The sequence below is a fragment of the Chanos chanos genome, chromosome 15 (assembly GCF_902362185.1).
Source record: "Chanos chanos chromosome 15, fChaCha1.1, whole genome shotgun sequence".
In the NCBI taxonomy this organism is placed as follows: Eukaryota; Metazoa; Chordata; class Actinopteri; order Gonorynchiformes; family Chanidae; genus Chanos; species Chanos chanos.
Genome location: NC_044509.1, coordinates 16,960,460 through 16,981,462, shown reverse-complemented (window position 1 = coordinate 16,981,462; position 21,003 = coordinate 16,960,460). Strand labels below are relative to the sequence as shown.

Below are 21,003 nucleotides of genomic sequence, written 5' to 3'. Positions count from 1 at the left end.
AAACATTTATACAGTCTAAAAAATGGCTCCCACTCTTTTTCTCTGTCTCACACACACACACACACACACACACACACACACACACACACACACGCAGGCATACACCCTCCACTTCCTATTGCTTTGACCTTAAGTGTATACGTTTGAGATGTATGCTACGGCTGAGAACTAAACTACTTAATTGCTGGTTCTAAAGGGCATGATGTGGAATTCTTCAGTACTGAATGAATATTGCTCCGTTAGAACAGGAGAGACAGGTCAGATACCCTCACTATACTCAGGTCCACTGAGCAGGAGAGACAGGTCAGATACCCTCAATATGCTCTAAGTACTCAGGTCCATTGAACTCCGCTGCGTTGTGGATTTAATGGAGTTATACCCTCTTTAACTCCGTTACGCTGACAAACAGCATCCTGTTTGTACCATTAGACCCATAACAAAGTCCAGTTCAAAAGGTCAATTCACCGTTCCCATAGCAATCAATATCTCGACCGATTAATGCAAACAATGCATTTCTGTGTATGAGCTCTGCAAAGCCAGACTCTCCTGACAGTCTCATTACCCCTCATTAGCATTATGCCAGCGTACCCAGGAAGTCCATATTTGGTCCAGGAGGTTTGGTGGGTGGAGTCGGGGGGCAGGACAGCATGTCCTTCGTTAGTCCACCGCTGTCCTCTGTCATCTCTCTGGTCTCTAAAGCCTCTTAGGTCATTAAGACGAAGCCGTGGCCAACGGAAGCACCAGACTCTTCACTGCCTCAGACCCACACCGTTAATGTGCAGTAACCGTGCTGGGATGAGTCACAGCCATTTGGCTCTTCTGAAGGTTAATCAACACTGGGCTGTTTTAACAAGATATTTTTGGTTTTGAAGGAAAAAATCTTTTTAGAGTTTGTCGGCGTAGAGATTTGATTGGTTCAGTGACATCTGTAGAGTTACTGGGGTCTGATTGCTTCAGTGTGTATAAATATCTCTCTCCGTGTAAGTTTATAGATCGTTTAAGATTTGAGCGGTGGAATGTGACAGTCAAGCTGCGTTTAGACTTTCAGAGATGAAGAGAAGAATGAGATGAAAGCCCAGGAGGGGCTTCTCAGAGATTTCATTTATCAGCCAATCAGACTGGTTTCAGTGCAGGTGTGTCGCTATAATAACTCGGTGCTATCAGATTAGCACTGATTCTCTGCCACGTATCCATAAGTCTTCTTATCTTGGAATGATTGACATTTGTTGCCGAGAGAGAGAGAGAGAGAGAGAGAGAGATGTCTGCTGAGAACTGAAGGATGAGATCTGGAAAACGTCTGACGAGATGGCACGACTAGCATCTGCTTTAGCTATAGTCGTTCTGACAGCCTTGTTTTGTACCTACGTCATCCAACAGAAGAACAGCCACTGTGTGGTAGGAGACCACCTGCTGTTATGACGCTGTGCGGTTTTCTCACTCAGATATATGTGTTTCAGTGTTCAGGTAACTGCCAAAATAAAGGAAACATTGACATAATGTGTCTCAGTAGAGTTGTGGGCCAGAACAAGCTCTCAGAACAGGTTCTGTGTGTTTTGGTCTAGATCCAGGAATCATGCTCTGGAAATCATTTGGTAAAGGTGGTCCAAAAGGCACCGTCTCAGGGCATTTCACCAAAATATCCCATAATTACTCAGTAGTGGGGATTCTGGTGATCACTGACCAGAGCATACAGTTCACATCAGTTTTATTTGATAGTCAGACTGTACCATGAACTCTGAGGATGAGGGTATCGTCATCCTGGAACAGACCACTCGCAATAAAGAAAATGGTTACACCATAAGACCAAGGTGATCCCTCAGAATGGATTTGTATTTGTAGGTGTGCCTCTCACCCTTTGAGGGGCCATGTGGACCCAAATCCACCCCATACTCAAGCCATTTTAACTCCTGCGCTGTCAGAACCCTCATGGGTTTCTCGTGGTGTCCCTCACCCTTGTCTTCTGTCTATCTGACCTTATAGCTCTTTCCTTCTGATCAACAGAGCTCTGCCTAAGTTCTGTGCACCACTTTATTTGGAAAGGGCATCGCTGGGTATAACTTCCTCCGTGGACCGTTGTCCGTTCACCAGGCTGACGTGGTTCTGGGTTAACGTTTGCAGGCGGCTGATTCAGGGTTACCCCTCTGTATTGCGTGGCATCTCAGAACAAGGCCCAGACACGATGGCCCATTAGTACGTGCTCTTTCTCTCACACTTCCAGACCACACACACCGCTGCTCGACATGAACTAGTAACTTCAGCAGTCTTTACCCTGACAAAAAAAAAAAAAAAAACATTTTCAGATACAAGGGGGTCCCTTTCTGTAGCCATGATGGCCAAAATAAAGGGTAATTGCACCTGCAAACCATTTTCATACAATACCATAAGCATAATAGGTTCAGAATTGCTTCAGTAAATGAGAAATTGCAATGCTGTGGATGCACCTTAAGTATCTCTCATTTCCTTGGGTTTCTTTTATTTTGGCAGTAGGAAAATGTTCATTTATGTGTGTATGAATTAATAACTTGTGTGTGGGTGCATGTATTAATTACCACTGGTACAATGCTCTTGTCATCTGCCTGTCAGTCTGTTTTCAGACGCTTAGACAGCAGTCATAATTAGAAAATGTTGGATACTGATGTAGCAATTCAGCCCTTTATACATAACATTCTGCAAAGCTTTGTTTTGTTTTTTTCAGAACTTTTGTCAGATGGAGCAAGTATAGAAAACAAGAGAACAAATGTCAGTGTGAACTGGAAGGAGAGTGCTGAGTTTTTAATCCTTTAGTAGTCACACCTGACTCACCTGACTTAGACAGACGTCACTGTGCACTGTTGGGTTGAATGCTGTTTACTCAGGGTCATGTGGTGCGCAGAGGATCAGAGCGTCGGCCAGTCAGTCAGTGTAGCGCCTGTGCAGGTTTTGCCAACATCACAGTGAAGGTCAACAAGATGTGTTACCATGGCAATGGTGGCGCTGATTTTTTATTTTTTTGATAAACATACTGTAAAGTAATGAGCACATAATGTAAAGTAAAGGATCTTCATCATCACCCTGGAGACTGAGGCATGAATGTGCCCCTCTTTTGTATTTTCACAACGGCACTGTAACCAAATCTTGTTTTGCCAGTTTTGGGGGGGGTGGGGGGGGGGGGGGTGGTCTTCAGCGAAATCCTTGTTATTTTAAGTCTTCATTCTGGCACTGTTAGTGAAATTAGTCAGTTCTTTTTTTTGTGTGTGTGTGTGGATGTGTTGTGTATGCTGTGTTGTAGTCTCTTTGATCTCTTACACCAGCTTTATGATATGGATCACTGTTTAAGCCCTATCAGCTCAGACGACCGGGAGCATCACCTGTTAGTGATGTCATTGGCAAGGAACACGACCTGTCAGTGACGTCATTGGCCGTGCAGCTTGTCAATCCCATGGGCTGAGCAGCAGTCCTCCTCTGGCAGCCGCAGCAGAGTGTGCAGAGACAGCTATGTGCTGAAAGACAAAGAGCAGAGGATTCCAGGGGCTAAATTTAGCCATGTTCAGGTTTAGGTACAGATTAATGTGGAGCACTGAAAACAACAGTGAGCAATTGCTCCGCTGTGAAGGACACGGTCCTTTTAGTTAATTGATTTTATTGGTGCGTGTATATGTATGTGTGTGTGCGTGCGTGTGCATCTGTGTGTGCGTATGTGTGTGTGTGTGTGTGGTTGGGCTGGGGAAGGGGGGCGGGGGTTTGCATGTGTGTCTGTGTGTATGTTAAGACTTGTTTTTGAAATTTACTGAGGGTTATCTCTCTGGCTGTAACTTTGGCCAAAAGGAAATTTAGGTTCTTTATACATGAAGAATGTTACTTTATTATGAGAAAGTTTTGTTGAATTTTCAAAAATAACTCCTACCTGATACCAGAATAAAAGCTGATCCTTGAGTTGATGATTTTTTTATAACAACATTTTAAAAACAAAAAATTTTAACTTTAACATTTTAAAAAATTGTGATCTGTTCAGTCATTCTTGTGTGTGTGTGTGTGTGTGTGTGTGTGTGTGTGTGTGTGTGTGTGTGTGTGTGTGTGTGTGTGTGTGCTCACGCAGCGTGGGTCTTCAAGTCTGGCAGCCAAGTTTTCCTTTCTTAGCCCCACTGTAAAATCAGAGAAGACAGGCAATGATAGAACTGAGAACCCCAGAAAATGCCCTCTTCAGCTTGTCCTCTTTAGCCTGGTTTGTGTTGCTGTGTGTTTCTTCCCAGTCAGGTCATTTCCAAATGCCTCTTTTTGAACCATTTATCTCTGCGACACAGCAAAGCCCTTGAGCGGTCACTGTTCCAGCTACAGCAGAGCAAGACACCACTGCAGAACTGAAAAAAAAAAAGGCTATCTTAAGGTATCTAGACCTCAGGGAGACGTAGCTACCTTAATCCTAATGGAGACAAGGATCAACAGTGTCTCCTGATGGAGAGCGGTTGATGTTATTAGCGCTATTAGGACAATTCTCCCCCATTATCGTTGCATTGGTCGTGATCTGCTCCAGATGACTGCGGTTGGAATTAACAGCATTTCACACTGCCGCTCTGGGAGGTGTTCGGAGCCAAATGTGGCCGTGAGTGTGAGACAAACAAACGTTCCAAGACCATTAGTGATTTAATAACCACGATGGGCTTCCCAGAAGTGCCATTGTTATTTTTCCACTGGTAATGAATGTGTGGCCGCATGCATCGGCGGAGATGAGCTTCTTGTCGTTATGTTACAGTCAAATCAGCTTTGGTGTTCGTGAGCTGGCCAGACACGGACTCTCAGTATCTGTCAGAAAACTCTCTGAAAGTTTGGCCAAAATAATACTAAAAGCTCCTTTTGGTGTCGGGGGGGGTTGTGGCACGTGCGTCTGAGTGAAAGGGTGAAAAAGTCGACTGCTGAAAGGAGCCACCGCCCCTGTGTGACAATGACATGAGATGATTTCCTCTCCTCTGAGTCTCCACTCACTCGTCCCCTCCCCGCTCATCACCGACGTCCCAGCTGGTTGACCAAAAATCTCCCCTCATATTTTTATAGATTCAAAGTGCAATATATAGGCACAAAGAGCAGGTTCAAAGTTCTAATTTTTCATCGGAGACGTAGAAACACATTCATGTATTGTGTCCCGCTCTAAAAAGTGGAACTGTTGTGTGGTTACGGGACTGTCAAGGTTGGGGCGAGTGATGGACACGATGTGACGGGTTTGCCTTGTATGTTCTGTGTGCTGCCGTGGCGCTGAGTCCAGGTCTCTGCTGTGTGTAGTTATGCTGTCTGTAAAGGCGCAGTGAGGGTGGATGCAGAGGTACTGTTATAGGACACATGGAGAGACTGCCAACTGCCACCATGAGAAAATTGTCAGGGGTGTGAAAATGGTTTCACTTCAAGACACTCGTGAAAATAAGACCACAGGAAGACACTCGTGCAAATAAGACCACACTAAGACACTCGTGAAAATAAGACCACAGGAAGACATTTGTGAGGGGTGTGAAAGTGATTTTATGTGGTTGTCACAGTGTCTGGTGTATGTGGATTGTTCTCTGTGGCGTTGCAAGCAATGCCAGCACTGAATGGTGAAATGGTGCTCTTCTGTGGACAACAGCAAACAAACAGATCCAAAGAGAACAGGGCAGGAGAGAGAGAGTGAGACAGAGAGAGAGTGAGACAGAGAGAGAGTGAGACAGAGAGAGCACTAAAGACCGTCAGTTGGAGATTTTTCCTCATCAGGAGGACACTAGAACCACACACACAGATCAGACTGCTGAGTTCATTATATGGAAAAAGACAGAAAACTAATCTGTAAACATGCTGCACTGCCCTTTATATCATGGAGCGTTTGTGTTGTTCTTTGAAGTATAGTTCTCACCTGCAAAAAATCAACACTTCTCCCCTGAAAATAAACGCAAATAATCTTTAGTTAGTCAAAACATGAACCACTTTGCTTTCAAGATACACCCACTTTTCAGACAGTAATTGCTTGCACGGAGCATCTTTTCTGTGCCTTAATGAGAACATCTGCTGTATTGGAGAGAGGGTGCTGATGGTAGTCGAGGAGACAGCAGTATAAGCACTGGTCCAGTGATTGTACATAGGAGGTTTCATTCCAGCGATCAGTTGTAGACTCCGGGAAAGCGCGCCAGAACACGTGAGATGTTGCGTGCCAGTATTCCTAAAACCATTCGAATACCGTTTTTCTTTGGCGCTTAGGAAAACTGATAAAGCTGAACAATTTTTTTTTTACTGTACTCTAGAAACGCTGTGTGAAAAAAATAGGTTTATTTTTTTTAAAGAGGCATTATTAGTATTTCCATGTCTATATCCAGTGTTTGGTAGTTTCTGTACTAGAACCCATCCTTTAACGGCCGGACATCGGCTGTTAGTTCGAAGGTCTGGTGAAGGTTTCGGAGTGAGCCACTGGGCCCTCAAAAACGACAGTCTGGAAACATTAAGTTCCTCTCATTTACTGTGCTAAAGCGGGAGGATTTCGAACACAACGTAATTTCGTTGCCGACTCTTTCTGTTTCGGTGAATCCATAGTTATAGTGAAGTATAGTTAGCACGTATATCTGATGAATGTTGGAGCATTTTGGCAGATCTGTGTCGTTGTGATTTCATACTGCTGAGAGAAAACAGCATCAGAGCAGGAATGCTGTGTGCCGAAAACAGCTGCGGAAATAGTTTCAGTGCCTGTACAATATGAATGCGGGGGGCGCGCCCACGTTACTCCTGCGTCATTAGACATGCATTACAGGTTCTTAGGGACGATTCCTTCGCATGGATCACACGTCTCAGTACAGTTTTCGTATGGTTACCACCTGCTCTAAGCACTCACATCGAGCCAGTGAAATACTTCCTGAGGCGCTCGTACTTGAAAAAAAAAAGAAACGATTTAATAGTGCTAATCTGGTCGCCACATTGCAAATGTAGCGAGGCGAAATTGTTTTTCTTCACCAGGACTGGCTGCATTCAGAGGGGCCGGTGGGCTGTTTACGTTGCAGCTGATTAATTCAGCCTGTGTAACCTACTTAGCGGTTGCAGGCGCTGGCCTTTCGGGTCGCCTCCTGCCTCCGCACTCCCCCAGCGCTGGACGACGCTGCTGTCGCGGTTGGGGACAGCAGTGTTGCCGAGGGAACAGAGACGCCCAGGGTGGCAGGGCTGTGGGAGTGTGGAAGGTGGCGAGATCGAGACTTAATCCGAACAGACAAGGACTCTGCCTGAGAGCACCCCCCCGCTGATCGCATAACGCTGCTTTTGTTTGTGTGTGTGTGAGTGTGTGTATGTGTGTGTGTGTGTGTGTGTGTGTGTGTGATCTGTTTAGCATACATTTACGTACCTCCTGCTGACACGGATTTTTGCAGAGTCTGAAAACTCGGAGCTCGTCTGGCGATGCTCAGTTTAGATGCGTTTTTGTTAGAATCTTCGCTGACGTCAACGATTGTCTTCTGATAAATAATGAAGTTTACTGAAGATTTTTTTTTCTCCACATTAAAATGTTCGTGTTTAATGTGCATGATAAGTGACTTATTTTTGTTGTTTTGTTGTGACAGAATTCATCCAGCGAGCTATGAATCAAAACACGTTTTCTCACCACACCTGTAATATCCATCACCTTAAATATTCATCCGTTCTCCTTCTGTACTCTTTCTTTTTTTTTAACGTCATGATTTTCATTTACAGGCTCTCAGAATATGCTTACACAGGCGTCTCCAGACCAGTGGTAGTTCCCGCCATCCTGACACCCACAGCCACGCTGAGTTATTGCCACCGGGCAAGGAGCTCTGTCACCTCCTGACAGCGTCGGACGCACAAACATTCACTCGATGCTGTCGTCGCCCTAACCGCCGGCTCAGCGGGCAGCATGAGAGGCTAACGGGAGAGAGGCCAGAGGGAGGCGGGCGTTAGCGGGTGAGGGGAGGAGTCACAGGGCGGCAGTGGGCGTTGGCTGAAGCCAGAGCAGGAGCCATCATTTTAAGCAGTGCTTTTTTTTTTTTTTTTACGGGATCGGCGGACGACCAACCGATGACCAGCCTCTTCCGCCGCAGCACCAGCAGCACGAATGGTGGCGGTGGGGGCAGTAACCATGGCAACAGCTCGCGTGGGGGCGGAGGGGGTGGAGCCTCCCAGACGGAGCTCAACAACAGCAGGCCCGGGCGTCAGGTGCGGCGGCTGGAGTTTAACCAGGCCATGGACGACTTCAAGACCATGTTCCCCAGCATGGACCAGGAGGTGATCGAGTGTGTTCTCCGTGCCAATCACGGTGCCGTGGACTCCACCATCGACCAGCTGCTGCAGATGAGCCTGGACAGCCAGGGCACGGACTACAGCTCGGACTCGGACGATAGCATCCCACCAGAGGTCAGGGAGGGGTCTGCTTCAGCCAATCACAGCCACTCTGCCCCGCCCATTATACTCAAAGTAGGGTTAGAATGATCAGTACACATTAGGAATGAGTGACAGTACATTTATGTGTGTGTGTGTGTGTGTGTGTTTAGTGTAGGCTAATGAATGGTGATGTTAGGGATGTTTGTCAGCCCCATGGTTACAGAAAAATCTCAGTCCATAAAATGTAGGTTGGAGTTGTGTCAGTGGGAAAAAAAACATTTTATATATATATATATATGTGTGTGTGTGTGTGTATATGTATATATGTATATATATATATGTGTGTGTGTGTATGTATATATATATAGATAGATATATATAGATATATATATAGATAGATAGATATATAGATATATATATGTGTGTGTGTAAAAAGCTGTTTTTCTGGAGTCCCTCTGATCTTAAAGGAAGAGGGAAAAGGTGCCAGATGCACTGGCTTGGTTTGTAGATCTCCGCAGCAGGCCGTGCGTCTAAATAGAGCAGTGGTGTAAAATAAATGAAGTCTCTTTGGTTGGGACTGGGATGAGCTGGTGGTGTTAGAGAAGGGATGGGTTGGAAGTTATAGAGGAATGTTTGGCGAAGTCCAGGGGATGGTATGTGTGGCCTCTGGAGATGCTGTTTGATCTCCTGTGAGAAGAGCAGCAGTTAAAGTGCAGAGTTCATGTATTTTTAATCTACCAAAGGATGTTCCATTGCCTGCAGACATCCATGCGTCTTATTAACTGTGTACCGCGCATATCAAACAGGGCTGCTCTTCAGGGGGATGCCAGCGCTTTTGAAATACAGCTAGCTTAGTATTGTATGTGTGTGTGTGAGTGTGTATGTGTATGAGTGAGTGAGTGTGTGTGTGAGAGACAGAGAGTGTGTGTGTGTGTGAGTGTGTGTGCGCTGTTCTGAAGGTAAGACATTGCTAGCATCTGCTGTTTTTTTCATAGCGTAGCGCTTGCTGCACTCTCCTCAGGACCTTTTTAAGGAACTAGGTCAGGCAGTTTTCTCAGACAACACCATATCCTGAGCTGGAACGAACACACTGAAGCCAAACTGAGGCCGGAGAATGGACCAGCCTGCCCAGTGTAACACAGGGGTAGTGCACCGAGTCCGTCAGAGCTAACCGCTAAATCACAAACCACTCAGACCTGCACCTCTATCATTACTGTTTTGAATGATCACATTTTTACGAGTTTATGTTGTTTCCATTTGATGTTAGTTTGTTTGTTTTGTTTTTGTAATACACACACACACACATATTTGTGAGAGAAAACTTTATAGTTGTGTGATAGAGAAGAACAGTGGTGTACTGGCCAGCAGGCATACTGGGACAAAGCCCGGTGGACCAGCAGAAAATCCATAGCGTTTTTAGCGGCCCTGTCTGTCTCTTTACCGGCCCTGTCTGTCTCTTTACCAGCCCTGTCTGTATCTTTACCAGCCCTGTCTGTCTCTTTACCAGCCCTCTCTGTATCTTTACCAGCCCTGTCTGTATCTTTACCAGCCCTGTCTGTCTCTTTACCAGCCCTGTCTGTCTCTTTACCAGCCCTCTCTGTATCTTTACCAGCCCTGTCTGTATCTTTACCGGCCCTGTCTGTATCTTTACCGGCCCTGTCTGTGTTCCTGTTATTTGGGGTGCGCATGAGAGCATGCTGTGTGCGTGTTCCTGGACTGGGCTCACAACCAAGTTAGTTAATGCACATTCTAGTCTAATGCAAAAGTAGCACGCAGCAGACAGTTTCTTTATTGTCCTTTACAAGAATATGTGTTGTCACGGTTGTACAAAGCCTCACATGTGATTCCACCACCACGATTTGCCTCACACAAGCACCACGTACACCTAACATAGACATAACATAAACTGAATAAAATATACATGAATGACACTGTACACCCCCAACAAAGATAAATCCCCCATCATAAATCCACAGTTAAGACAAGCATCTATGCACATATACATAGCATCTTAGCATTTGATGGTTACCAGGGTGTTTTGTTCAATGTTATTATGGCAGAGGGGACAAAACTCCTACTATAGCGTGCCCGTCTGCAAGCCAGGGATCTGTATCGGTGACCTGATGGAAGCAGTGTGAAGAATGGATTTAGTGGATGCCTGGGGTCATGTGCGATTAAACGTGCTTTACGTGTAATGGCATTGCTGATGAGATCTGGGAGGTTGGGGATGGGGAGACTTTTTGAGGTGTTGTGGGTTATGTGTAAGTTTATTCCTGTTGGAAGCGGTTAGCATGTTGAAGAAGGGGGGGGGGCAATAAAGGAGAATGGGTTGGAGTATGCTTTTGTACAGCAGTAGCAGAAGGTGGGGGGGGGGGGGGCAACAGAAAATGCGTTAAGTTTCCAGATGATACAACGTCCTTGCTGGCAGCGTTTGTGGATGAGATGAGCAGTGAGATGGACAACGAAAGCCATGGACAAGAAAATGTCTAAAAGTAAAGGAGGGTCTGGAAAAAAAGGAAGCAAACGTGTTACAGACACAGGCTTCCACATGGGAAAAAAACAATTGACGTGTTTTTTGGGCAGCAGCATCATTAAGTGGCCAGCAGGGCTATTTTCGAGGAACAGACTGAAGCAGTAAGATGGACGTTAAATTATAGGCTAGGCTACATGTTCAGTCAAAACTGCTGTGACAAAATGACCCCACTGATGGGCTACTTGTTACTATTTAAGCCAGGCTGATGGCGTGTTTCAATATAAGTCTGTGCCTACTGAAATATGTCCTGGAATAGACATATGCTGCTTTCAAAAGCCTTTGAGTATGTTCAGAATCACCTGTCAACAATAAAAGACTATATCATTACCAGCTAGGACTAGGGTGCTAAATCACGTGGGCTATGTCCTATAAGAGACTGTGAGCCTATGTATTTAAAACCGAGTAAATAATTGAATAAATAAAAATAATGCAATGATCTTAAAATCTCTGCGGGACTGTCAAAATGGCCCATTCAACTCATTTTCCTTTTTCACTTTCATTCACCCCCCCCCCCCCCCCCCCGACCCTCTCCTCAGATCCTTGACAGGACGTTGGAGCCCGATAGTTCTGAAGAGGAGCCCCCACCTGTCTATTCCCCACCCTCGTACGACATGCACATCTACGACAGGAAACACCCGGCGGATGTCCCACCCACTCCACCACCCAGGTTAGTGATGGCGACGACAGTGGCGGGGGCAGGTTTGCGCTGGGTTTCGGGGGGGGGGGGGGTTCGATATGACCTGGTTTCTTTTCTGTCACTAAGGGGGTTAACGGCAATTAAGTCATGCCTTTTCTCACACGAATAGCTTGCTGCATGTTTGGAAAAAGCGAGACAAACATCCCACACAAGGCTTTGAAGTGTTTATTTGATGTTGTAGAATCTCCTGTTACGAATATTTCAAACCCACATTTGGATCTCATGTCCATTTTCATGCTGCCGGTGTTTTGAATTTTTTTTCTCAGCACTCCATCTAGTGGTGGAATAATGTTACTACTGCACACTGTATCAGTGAGGTTTCAGAGGCCGAGAGTATTTGACACTGTTCTGGAGACCCAATGTTTCATCTTTTGTGTGTGTGTGTGTGTGTGTGCGTGTGCGTGTGCGTGTGCGTGTGTGCGCGTGTGCGTGTGTGTGTGTTTGGGAAGGGGTGGGAGGGTAGCAAAAGGTCAAAAATCCAGGTGAATGGAAGTGAGATATTGGGGAGTCCATTAACCGTATCCCACATATGTTGTATAAGACAAACACATGGTTACTGCTAAAGCTAATCACCAGCATATGCTAGTGACACATCAGACTGACCTTGAGTGACCTTGATTTTTCACTCTCTCTGTGCCCTCCTTACTGCCAGGTTTGATGCTCATCCCCCTCCTGGGCACCGGCAGGTTGGCGGTTACAGGAACTGGAACCCGCCGTTACTAGGCAACCTCCCCGATGACTTCTTGCGGATCTTGCCTCAGCAGCTGGAGAGTCTGCAGGTAGATTTATGGCTTTTCCCCGGATGTGTACTGCACCATTAACCTTGACTGGCCTCACGTAGATGCATTACGGTCCCACCATTAGCAAAACACAGCAGGCAACACTGTGCACCTGACACAGCTCTGACACACAACATATAGACAAGGCCTCTTACACCCGGTCTTAATGTTTCATTAGTGCTGTATGGAATTGTGTTCTCTTAATGTTCAAAAGCCATCGATACACATTACTTCCAGTGAAACAGATCTGAATTCCTGGATGTGAATGTGTGTGTTGTGCTCACTCTGTTTGATTGAATTGTGTGCATGGGGGCCGGTGAGATGATGCTTTGTTTCTTAATCAGAGCCTCAGAGTGAAGCCGGAGCCACAGAGTGTCTGATTCAGTCACCTCTGTTTGTCCTCTCTTTCCCCTACAGCGCTCCCAAAGCAATCTCTCCCAGCCTTCGTCCTCCTCATCCTCATCCCTGTCGTCTCTGACGCAGCACTCGGCGGCGTCGGGGAGCGGGCCGGTACCGAGCAGCTGGGCGGGGTCCGACCAGGACCGGAAACTGAGACAGTACCTGGAGGACGAGCGAATCGCTCTCTTCCTGCAGAACGAGGAGTTTATGAAAGAGCTACAACGCAACCGAGACTTCCTCATCGCCCTGGAGAGAGGTCACACACACACAGATACACACACACACACACACACATTCTCACACACACACACACACATACACATACACACACACACACACACACACACACACACATTCTCACACACACACACACACACACACACACACACACACACAAAAACTCATAAACACACACACACATACTCTCATACACATTCACACACACTCCTACACACACACACATACCCACGCGCATATACATTCACACACACACACACACACACACATACCCATGCACATACACATTCACACACACACACACACACATGCCCATGCACATACACATTCACACACACACACCAGAGAAACTGACAAAAGAACGTAAATGAAGCGTTTTCTTTTGCATGTGGTCTTTGTTTATTACACACCATACACAGTGAAAAAAACTATCAGATTTAATTATGCTTTGGACACCACACAAATGGGTTGGTTGAGGTTTAAAATAAATCATGTATTTGTTTGACAAATGTGTGTTCTTTCACTCACTCTGACAAAAAACCTAAGCTTTATAAAATACACCTGCCTGTCCATACATGGCCCATCACATGTGTTACTCATTCCCAAAAGAGCTATGGATCAAGTAAGAATTTGAAGTATCTAAATGGCTTGGCCCTGTTCCAGCACTCCTACATGTCTCCTTTACCCTGTGTCCTTCTCTAAGAAAGTTACTAAAATACTAACAGGCCACCAGACAAACACTCTGTGAATGCCTCGCTGAATCTACACCAGAACTGCCATTTGTCCTGTTAACTGAGAGAGCAAGCTCTCAAAGAAAGGAGGTACTGAGGAGAATTAGAACAAGGCCCGGCCATTCGGATCATTTGAATACCTATTTGATCTGAATCTTGTGCACACATAGCGCATGTGTATATCGACTCAGGCATTGGCACGTGTAGACCTCTTCACCTGCTTACACACACACACACACACACACACACTACCTGCCTTGTTGCTTTTGGCTCTGTCCTAAACAGGAAGAGACTTTTTCATCGTCAATTGTTTTCACAACCACAGATTGGTCATGGGACGGGCAGTTTCTGCTGCCCACCGACACGCGTGTTTGGTACCTGAGAGGTGTCTGTGTCGTCATACGACCCCAGTGAACCCATTCCACTCATTCTTTTTCTCTCTGGGTCACAAATAGTCGAAACGTTCCCTTGACCTCATGCAAGCAACATTTGACTTTAAATCAGTCTTGCCACACTTTACTACGTGAAACACAATGACTCATTAACAGAGGCAGATAGAGAATGACTCAGAAACAGAGGTAGATAGAGAATGACTCATTAACAGAGGCAGACAGAGAATGACTCAGAAACAGAGGTAGATAGAGAATGACTCATTATCTGCCTCTGTTAATGAGTCATTCTCAGTCTGCCTCTGTTTCTGAGTCATTCTCTATCTGCCTCTGTTTCTGAGTCATTCTCTATCTGCCTCTGTTAATGAGTCATTCTCTGTCTGCCTCTGTTAGAGAATGACTCAGAAACAGAGGCAGATAGAGAATGACTCAGAAACAGAGGCAGACAGAGAATGACTCAGAAACAGAGGCAGACAGAGAATGACTCAGAAGCAGAGGCAGACAGAGAATGACTCATTAACAGAGGCAGATAGAGAATGACTCAGAAGCAGAGGCAGACAGAGAATGACTCAGAAGCAGAGGCAGACAGAGAATGACTCATTAACAGAGGCAGACAGAGAATGACTCAGAAGCAGAGGCAGACAGAGAATGACTCATTAACAGAGGCAGACAGAGAATGGCTCATTAACAGAGGCAGATAGAGAATGACTCAGAAACAGAGGCAGATAGAGAATGACTCAGAAACAGAGGCAGACAGAGAATGACTCAGAAATAGACAGGGATGCAGAAACTGATAAAAGGGCTCATGTTAAGGTGATCTGTCTGCACCAAAACAGTGACATCACTTTTCCTGTTTTGGAGATAATGTAGAGGATGAAAACTTCCTTATGACGAGGGTAGAGGTATTTTATGACCAGGACCAGGACTCCTGTGTGTCTCAGAGTACAAATAAGAGAACTAGTCTAGAAACAGTTCCTCCTCATCCACATACCTATTTAGTGGGATTGCGAGAGGGCAAATCCACTGATCCTAGATTAGTAGTCTTAATGTGAGACAGCCCAAACCTCCAAAGGCCCTGATTATCCAAATCTTTGAGCGTGCACAGAGCATGTAAACAGTGAACATATGTTGGTTACACACCTGACTGTCACGGGTCAGACAGGGTTAAAGATCCGCATGTTAACTTTATTCATAAACATGCTGGTCGTTACTGTTAATTGTCGGTGCTGTAAGCGTGTGTTAGGACACATTAGCCGACCTGAGGTGAATGCAGTCGTGTCATTCAGAGCTGGTGTCTGAGGTGCATGCAGTCGTGTCTCTCAGAGCTGGTGTCTGAGGTGAATGCAGTCATGTCTCTCAGAGCTGGTGTCTGAGGTGAATGCAGTCGTGTCTCTCAGAGCTGGTGTCTGAGGTGAATGCAGTCGTGTCTCTCAGAGCTGGTGTCTGAGGTGAATGCAGTCGTGTCTCTCAGAGCTGGTGTCTGAGGTGAATGCAGTCGTGTCTCTCAGAGCTGGTGTCTGAGGTGAATGCAGTCGTGTCTCTCAGAGCTGGTGTCTGAGGTGAATGCAGTCATGTCTCTCAGAGCTGGTGTCTGAGATGCAGCGCGAAGACCAGAGCTTGGGCAGGCAGTGTCCTCTTCCTTAATCTCAACCTCTAATGACGCAGTCACGCCCCCTCTGTCTGCTTTTAGATCGGCTGAACTATGAGTCACAGAAATCCAAGGGCACTCATTCATCTGCTTGCATGGAGAGTACTGCAGAAGGTAGATGACCGTCACTCAGCCACCTGTCTTTCACCCACCTGTCTTTCACCCACCTGTCTCACTGCATGTGCTTCTACCATCGCCCCAGTGCCCCACACATGACCATGCAACGCCACACTGCGCTGGGAACACCCCCCCCCCTTTTTACTGATGTGTTTCTGACCCCCCCCCCCCCCTTTGCACTGCGTGTCTGTGTGTTTGTTTATGTGTGTGTTTGTGTGTGTGCGTGTGTGTGTGTGTGTGCGTGTGTGTGTGTGTGTGTGTGTGCGTGTGTGTATATGTGGCTGTGTTTGTTTCTCTGTTTGTGTGTGGGTGTGTTTGTTTCTCTGTTTGTGTGTGGGTGTGTTTGTTTCTCTGTTTGTGTGTGCGTGTGTATGTGTTTGTTTCTCTGTTTGTGTGTGCGTGTGTATGTGTTTGTTTCTCTGTGTGTGTGTATGTGGGTGTGTTTGTTTCTCTGTTTGTGTGTGGGTGTGTTTGTTTCTCTGTTTGTGTGTGTGCGTGTGTGTGTTTGTTTCTCTGTGTGTGTGTATGTGGGTGTGTTTGTTTCTCTGTTTGTGTGTGGGTGTGTGTGACCGTGTGGGTGTGTGTGTGTCTGTCATGCTAACATACAGTTTATTCCCGTCTGTTGCAGGAGATCACTGTGCGTCAGGTTCAGAGGAGGCCTGTCAGTCTGTTTCAGATGATGCCCTGTTCCGTGACAAACTGAAACACATGGGCAAATGTGAGGAGGCAACAATGCTCGTTTACACACACACACGTGCGCGTGCGCACACACACACACATACACGCACGCACACACGCACGCGCACACACGCATGTGCACACACACCCACACCCACACACTTGTAATTGTATCTTTGTGAGGACACTCATTGACAATGCATTCCCAAGCCCCTTACCCTAACCTCAACCGTCACAACTAAATGCCTAACCCTAACCCTGACCCTAACCCTAACCTAAACCTAATTCTAACCTGAACCCTAAAACCAAATCTTAACCCTCAAATAGCCCTTTGAAGAAGTGAGGACCAGCCAAAATGTCCTCACTCCCAAGGTCTAAAACTCAAACTGGTCCTCTTAAGGATAGCTGTACAAGTGCACACACATGCACGCACACACATGCACACAAACACACACACACACACACACACACTTGGTGACCTGACTGTACTGTCCCACAGCTGTGCCCTTCACTTTTGTATTCCTTTATTTATTTATGTATTTATTTTACCAAATATAGTTTTTTCTCTTTTTTTTCTTTCTTTTTTAAAGTGTGTCGCTGTAGACTTGGTCAGAATGGAACTGGGTATAACCTTATACAGGATAAAACAGGGACTGAATATGACCTGCAGGATTACTCTATAATCACAATTTGTAATTTAATCCATCAGAGGTGAACTGGGTGTTTGGGAAGCAAACAAAGAGAGACCCACAGGAGAGTAGCAGAGTGTGGATGAGGCAGGGACACAGTGTATGTGTGCGTGTGTGTGTGTGTGTGTGCGCGTGTGTGTGTGTGCGCGCGCGCTTGTGCCTATGTGTGTGGGTGTGTGTGCATGTGAGTGTGTGTATGTGTGTGTTGTGTGCACGTGCTTGTGAGTATGTGTGTGTCTGTTGTGTGCATGCACATGTGAGTATGTGTGCGTGCGTGTGCGTGTGTGTGTGTATGTGTGTGTGTTGTGTGCACGTGCTTGTGAGTATGTGTGTGTCTGTTGTGTGCACGCGCATGTGAGTATGTGTGCGTGTGCGTGTGTGTGTGTGTGTGTGTGTCTGTTGTGTGTACGCGCATGTGAGTATGTGTGCGTGTGTGTGTGTGTGTGGGGGTGTGTGTGTGTGGTGGAGGACCCAGCCTGTTGTCAGTAAATGCTGTAGAACTGTGTTCTGTGGTCCCAGCTCTGAAGGAGCTAAAGACGGCAGCTCCCTCTGTAAACCAAAGCCCAGGACAGCAGGACACCTGATCCATGTCATCAGCCCATGATCCGCCTCCTTAGTGCTCGGATGAAGGGTTTTATTTCTGGAAAAATGCATTGTTGTTCCCCCGGACTGGGATTAAGGGGGTTTGCTCTGCATGGGTTTTCAGTGTCTCTGCCATTACCCTTAGCTTAGTTTACATTTCTAATTATTAAGTTTGTGCTTAAATATTTTTATTGTGATTTAAATGTGATTATTTCAGTTTAACATTGTCCTGGTTCTGGTTCAAATCTGTTTGCATGCTCCCATTATAATTGATTTTACTCGCAGTTATTTTGTGTTTATGAAAAAATCTGAGAAAGAATGGGATTTTCAGTGTAACTGTGTTTCGCTGATAATGAGCTGTGTTATCGTGTTATCACTGTTGTTTCCTCACTGAATGTGCCATTTGTCCCTAGAGGACTCTGACTCATGAATCCTCTCCTGAAATGGGTTTTGTTTTGTTTTGTTTTGGTTTTTTTCTTTTCCTCTATCCGTTTTTCTGCAGCTACGAGAAAGAAGCTTTTTGAAATTGCTAGATCTTTCTCTGAGAAGACCCGGAGGAAAAAGTCCAAAAAGAGGACCCTGCTGAAACATCACTCGTATCCTCTCTCGCGCTCGCCGCCTCTCTCTGAGCCCCTCTCTCTGTGTTTGTATTATACACACAAATGAGCATGTACACATCACCACGCTGCCCGTCCACTGCTCTGCGTCACACTCAGGAGAACGGGTATCTGCGTCTTCTCTCATTAAGGTGGATCCACGGTGATGACTAAACGATTTCCACTGGTCGACCGTGTCACGTTACGGATGGTTATTATGGTCGCTCGTTAAGCCTGAAGAAGCAGAGGGAGATATTCAGTACTCTCTTAAATATATCTGGGCTCTCTGGTTCTGTGGGCTCTCTGGTTCTGTGGGCTCTCTGGTTCTGTGGGCTCTCTGGTTCTGTGGGCTCTCTGGTTTGTGGGCTCTCTGGTTCTGTGGGCTCTCTGGTTTGTGGGCTCTCTGGTTTGTGGGCTCTCTGGTTCTGTGCTGATCTGGTAGGTCTAAATCAATCGGCTAAAAACCCGCTGTGCTCTCTAAACATTCCCCTCAGAGGCCCGTCGGATTGCTCTCCGGGCAGACGGAGATGTTCTCTGAGAGAGAGAGGAGGAACACAAAACGTTGGGTTCAGCTTTAGAAAACACGTTAGTGCAAACTGCAAGACCGATACTACGCCAGGAACAGAGACAACCTAAAAACAGAAACGAGAGTTCCTGTGAAATATCTTTTACACAACTTAAAATAAAATGAACTGTCTCCTTCTTGAGATGCTTGGTCTTTCTCACAATAAACAGAGTCTTTTGATGTGACTTGACAAAACCAGGAAAGAAAATGATGTTCTTACCAGTAAAACCAGTCCTGGTTTTCCTTAATTCTCCACCCAGTCTGGGTACCGCAGCCTCCACTGCCAACCTTCTAGAGGACATTGAGGGACCCCCACTTGGTAAGTGTGCCTTTGACTGGACTTTCTGTTTCTCCTGTGGTGTACTGGATCACTCAGCTATACTGAAGGGCAGAATGCAATGAACTGAGTCCGGCGCTTATACAGTCAGGGTTGTTCTCTTGTTGTGTTTTGTTTTTTTAAGCACATTTTTCTGTTCGTGTAGAAGAAGACAAAAGTCAACTCAGGAGACCAGGCACTCAGGAAGAGGAGGAGCCAAACAAGGAAGTGGTTTCATGGTGGGACCTTTTACCACTGATTGATTGATTGATCTGATCTGAGCTGTATCTGTACAGTGACAGTAGGTTATTGTTTATGAGAAACAATCAAAGGAAACAGTCAAAAGGTTTTATTATTTGTATCTGTTTTGGGTTTATTTATTATCATTCATGTATGAAATTATTTAGTTCATTTCAGTGTTCTGATTTTAATAATGCTTTCTTATGTTGTCTGCTATGGATACCATCAACATCTCTGGTGCAGAGTTCTCCATAGTGTCCCGCCCACAGACCTATCCTCTGTGGTGATTGGATGAGCCGAAGTGTTGACTCCTCCTGCTGACCTGGACCAGCCTATCCCAGCCCTGCCGGTGCCATGGAGCAACAGGCTAACATTGTGTGGTGCAGATAAAACAATTATATATTTCACGTTGGCAAGTCAGCAAGCTTACAAATAAAAATCATCAATGTAGGATTTATGAATTACCATTTTGGTTAAAGTTAAATTTGAATAATGAAAACCATCAGATTCAAGCCTCATTGTCATCACTGTTCGAATGATCATAGACGTACTCTCTTAGAATAACAACTGGGAACCCTGTGCTAGTGGTTCTACAGGGCGACCTGGGAACTCCAGGCCTGTGGTTCTACAGGGCAACCTGGGAACTCCTGGCCTGTGGTTCTACAGAGCGATCTGGGAACTCCAGGCCTGTGGTTCTAAAGGGGGGCCTTGGAACTCCAGGCCTGTGGTTCTACAGAGCGTTTTAGGCCCTGGCTGTGCTGAGCCTCAGGACTCTATGTAAAAGCACAAACTCTGATTCTGCATTCGCACTCTGAGAAGAGCGTTTCACCCCAGATCCATTTCTAACTCAGGAGCATTTAAACAAGCCAGTCGACAGAATTTAAACAGCCAATCGACAGCTTTCTATATATTTATTCTTTAATCCCAGTATCCTTCATAACAGTTGTCATCAGTCTGTAAGTTAATAAAAAGACTGATAGGACAGACGGTCTACAGCACTGATCTGAGTTCAGTGTGTGGCTCACACAGTCCTTCAGTATGACCCTGTGTTAAATGAGGTCACCAGCGAGAAGACTGACGCCACACTACACAGTGCTCACATGCCTGGTATCTCATGTATATTAGGGCGAGAACTGATTTGTGGTGCAAAAACGCCCAACCCATCATGTCGTCGTGGTGACGGCCGATGACATCATCCCATTGAGCTGCCATTGCCTGTTTATTCAAAGCACCTTTTTGTCTTTACTTTCTTTTTAGGGATCCATACTGCTCTTTCTTATGTAAAATAAACTACATTTTGAAACCATCTGACTTCTGTTTGTCACGTGACTCTGTCTCTATCTGTTTCAGTGCCGAATTCATTTGAAATGAACAGTGTGATGGTGTTGTCAATGTGCTTTATACACAAGGACCCCCCACCACCACCCTCCCCCCAACACAGAAATGGTCAGTCAGTCATCTTTGTATTGGAACCAATCGATACTCTGTCACAATATA

At 45.8% G+C, this 21,003-nt stretch overlaps 1 protein-coding gene across 1 annotated transcript; it reads left to right on the top strand.

The window, feature by feature from the left end:
- Positions 1-8,007: 8,007 nt before the first annotated feature.
- Positions 8,008-19,848, top strand: LOC115828924 (CUE domain-containing protein 1-like). The gene is made up of 10 exons (XM_030793024.1): positions 8,008-8,343; positions 11,380-11,510; positions 12,193-12,319; positions 12,737-12,974; positions 15,766-15,837; positions 16,469-16,558; positions 18,292-18,385; positions 19,211-19,269; positions 19,436-19,505; positions 19,750-19,848. Coding segments are annotated over exons 1-10 (1,218 nt in total). The 3' UTR covers positions 19,751-19,848.
- Positions 19,849-21,003: the final 1,155 nt, after the last annotated feature.

What these genes read in the sequence shown, in the direction of transcription:
- LOC115828924 (XM_030793024.1), top strand. Translation starts at nt 8,008, where the DNA reads ATGACCAGCCTCTTCCGCCGCAGCACCAGCAGCACGAATGGTGGCGGT. An exon ending in ACGATAGCATCCCACCAGAG is followed by an intron (nt 8,344 to 11,379) that starts GTCAGGGAGGGG and finishes CCCTCTCCTCAG; the next exon opens with ATCCTTGACAGGACGTTGGA. An exon ending in ACCCTGCTGAAACATCACTC is followed by an intron (nt 18,386 to 19,210) that starts GTATCCTCTCTC and finishes TTCTCCACCCAG; the next exon opens with TCTGGGTACCGCAGCCTCCA.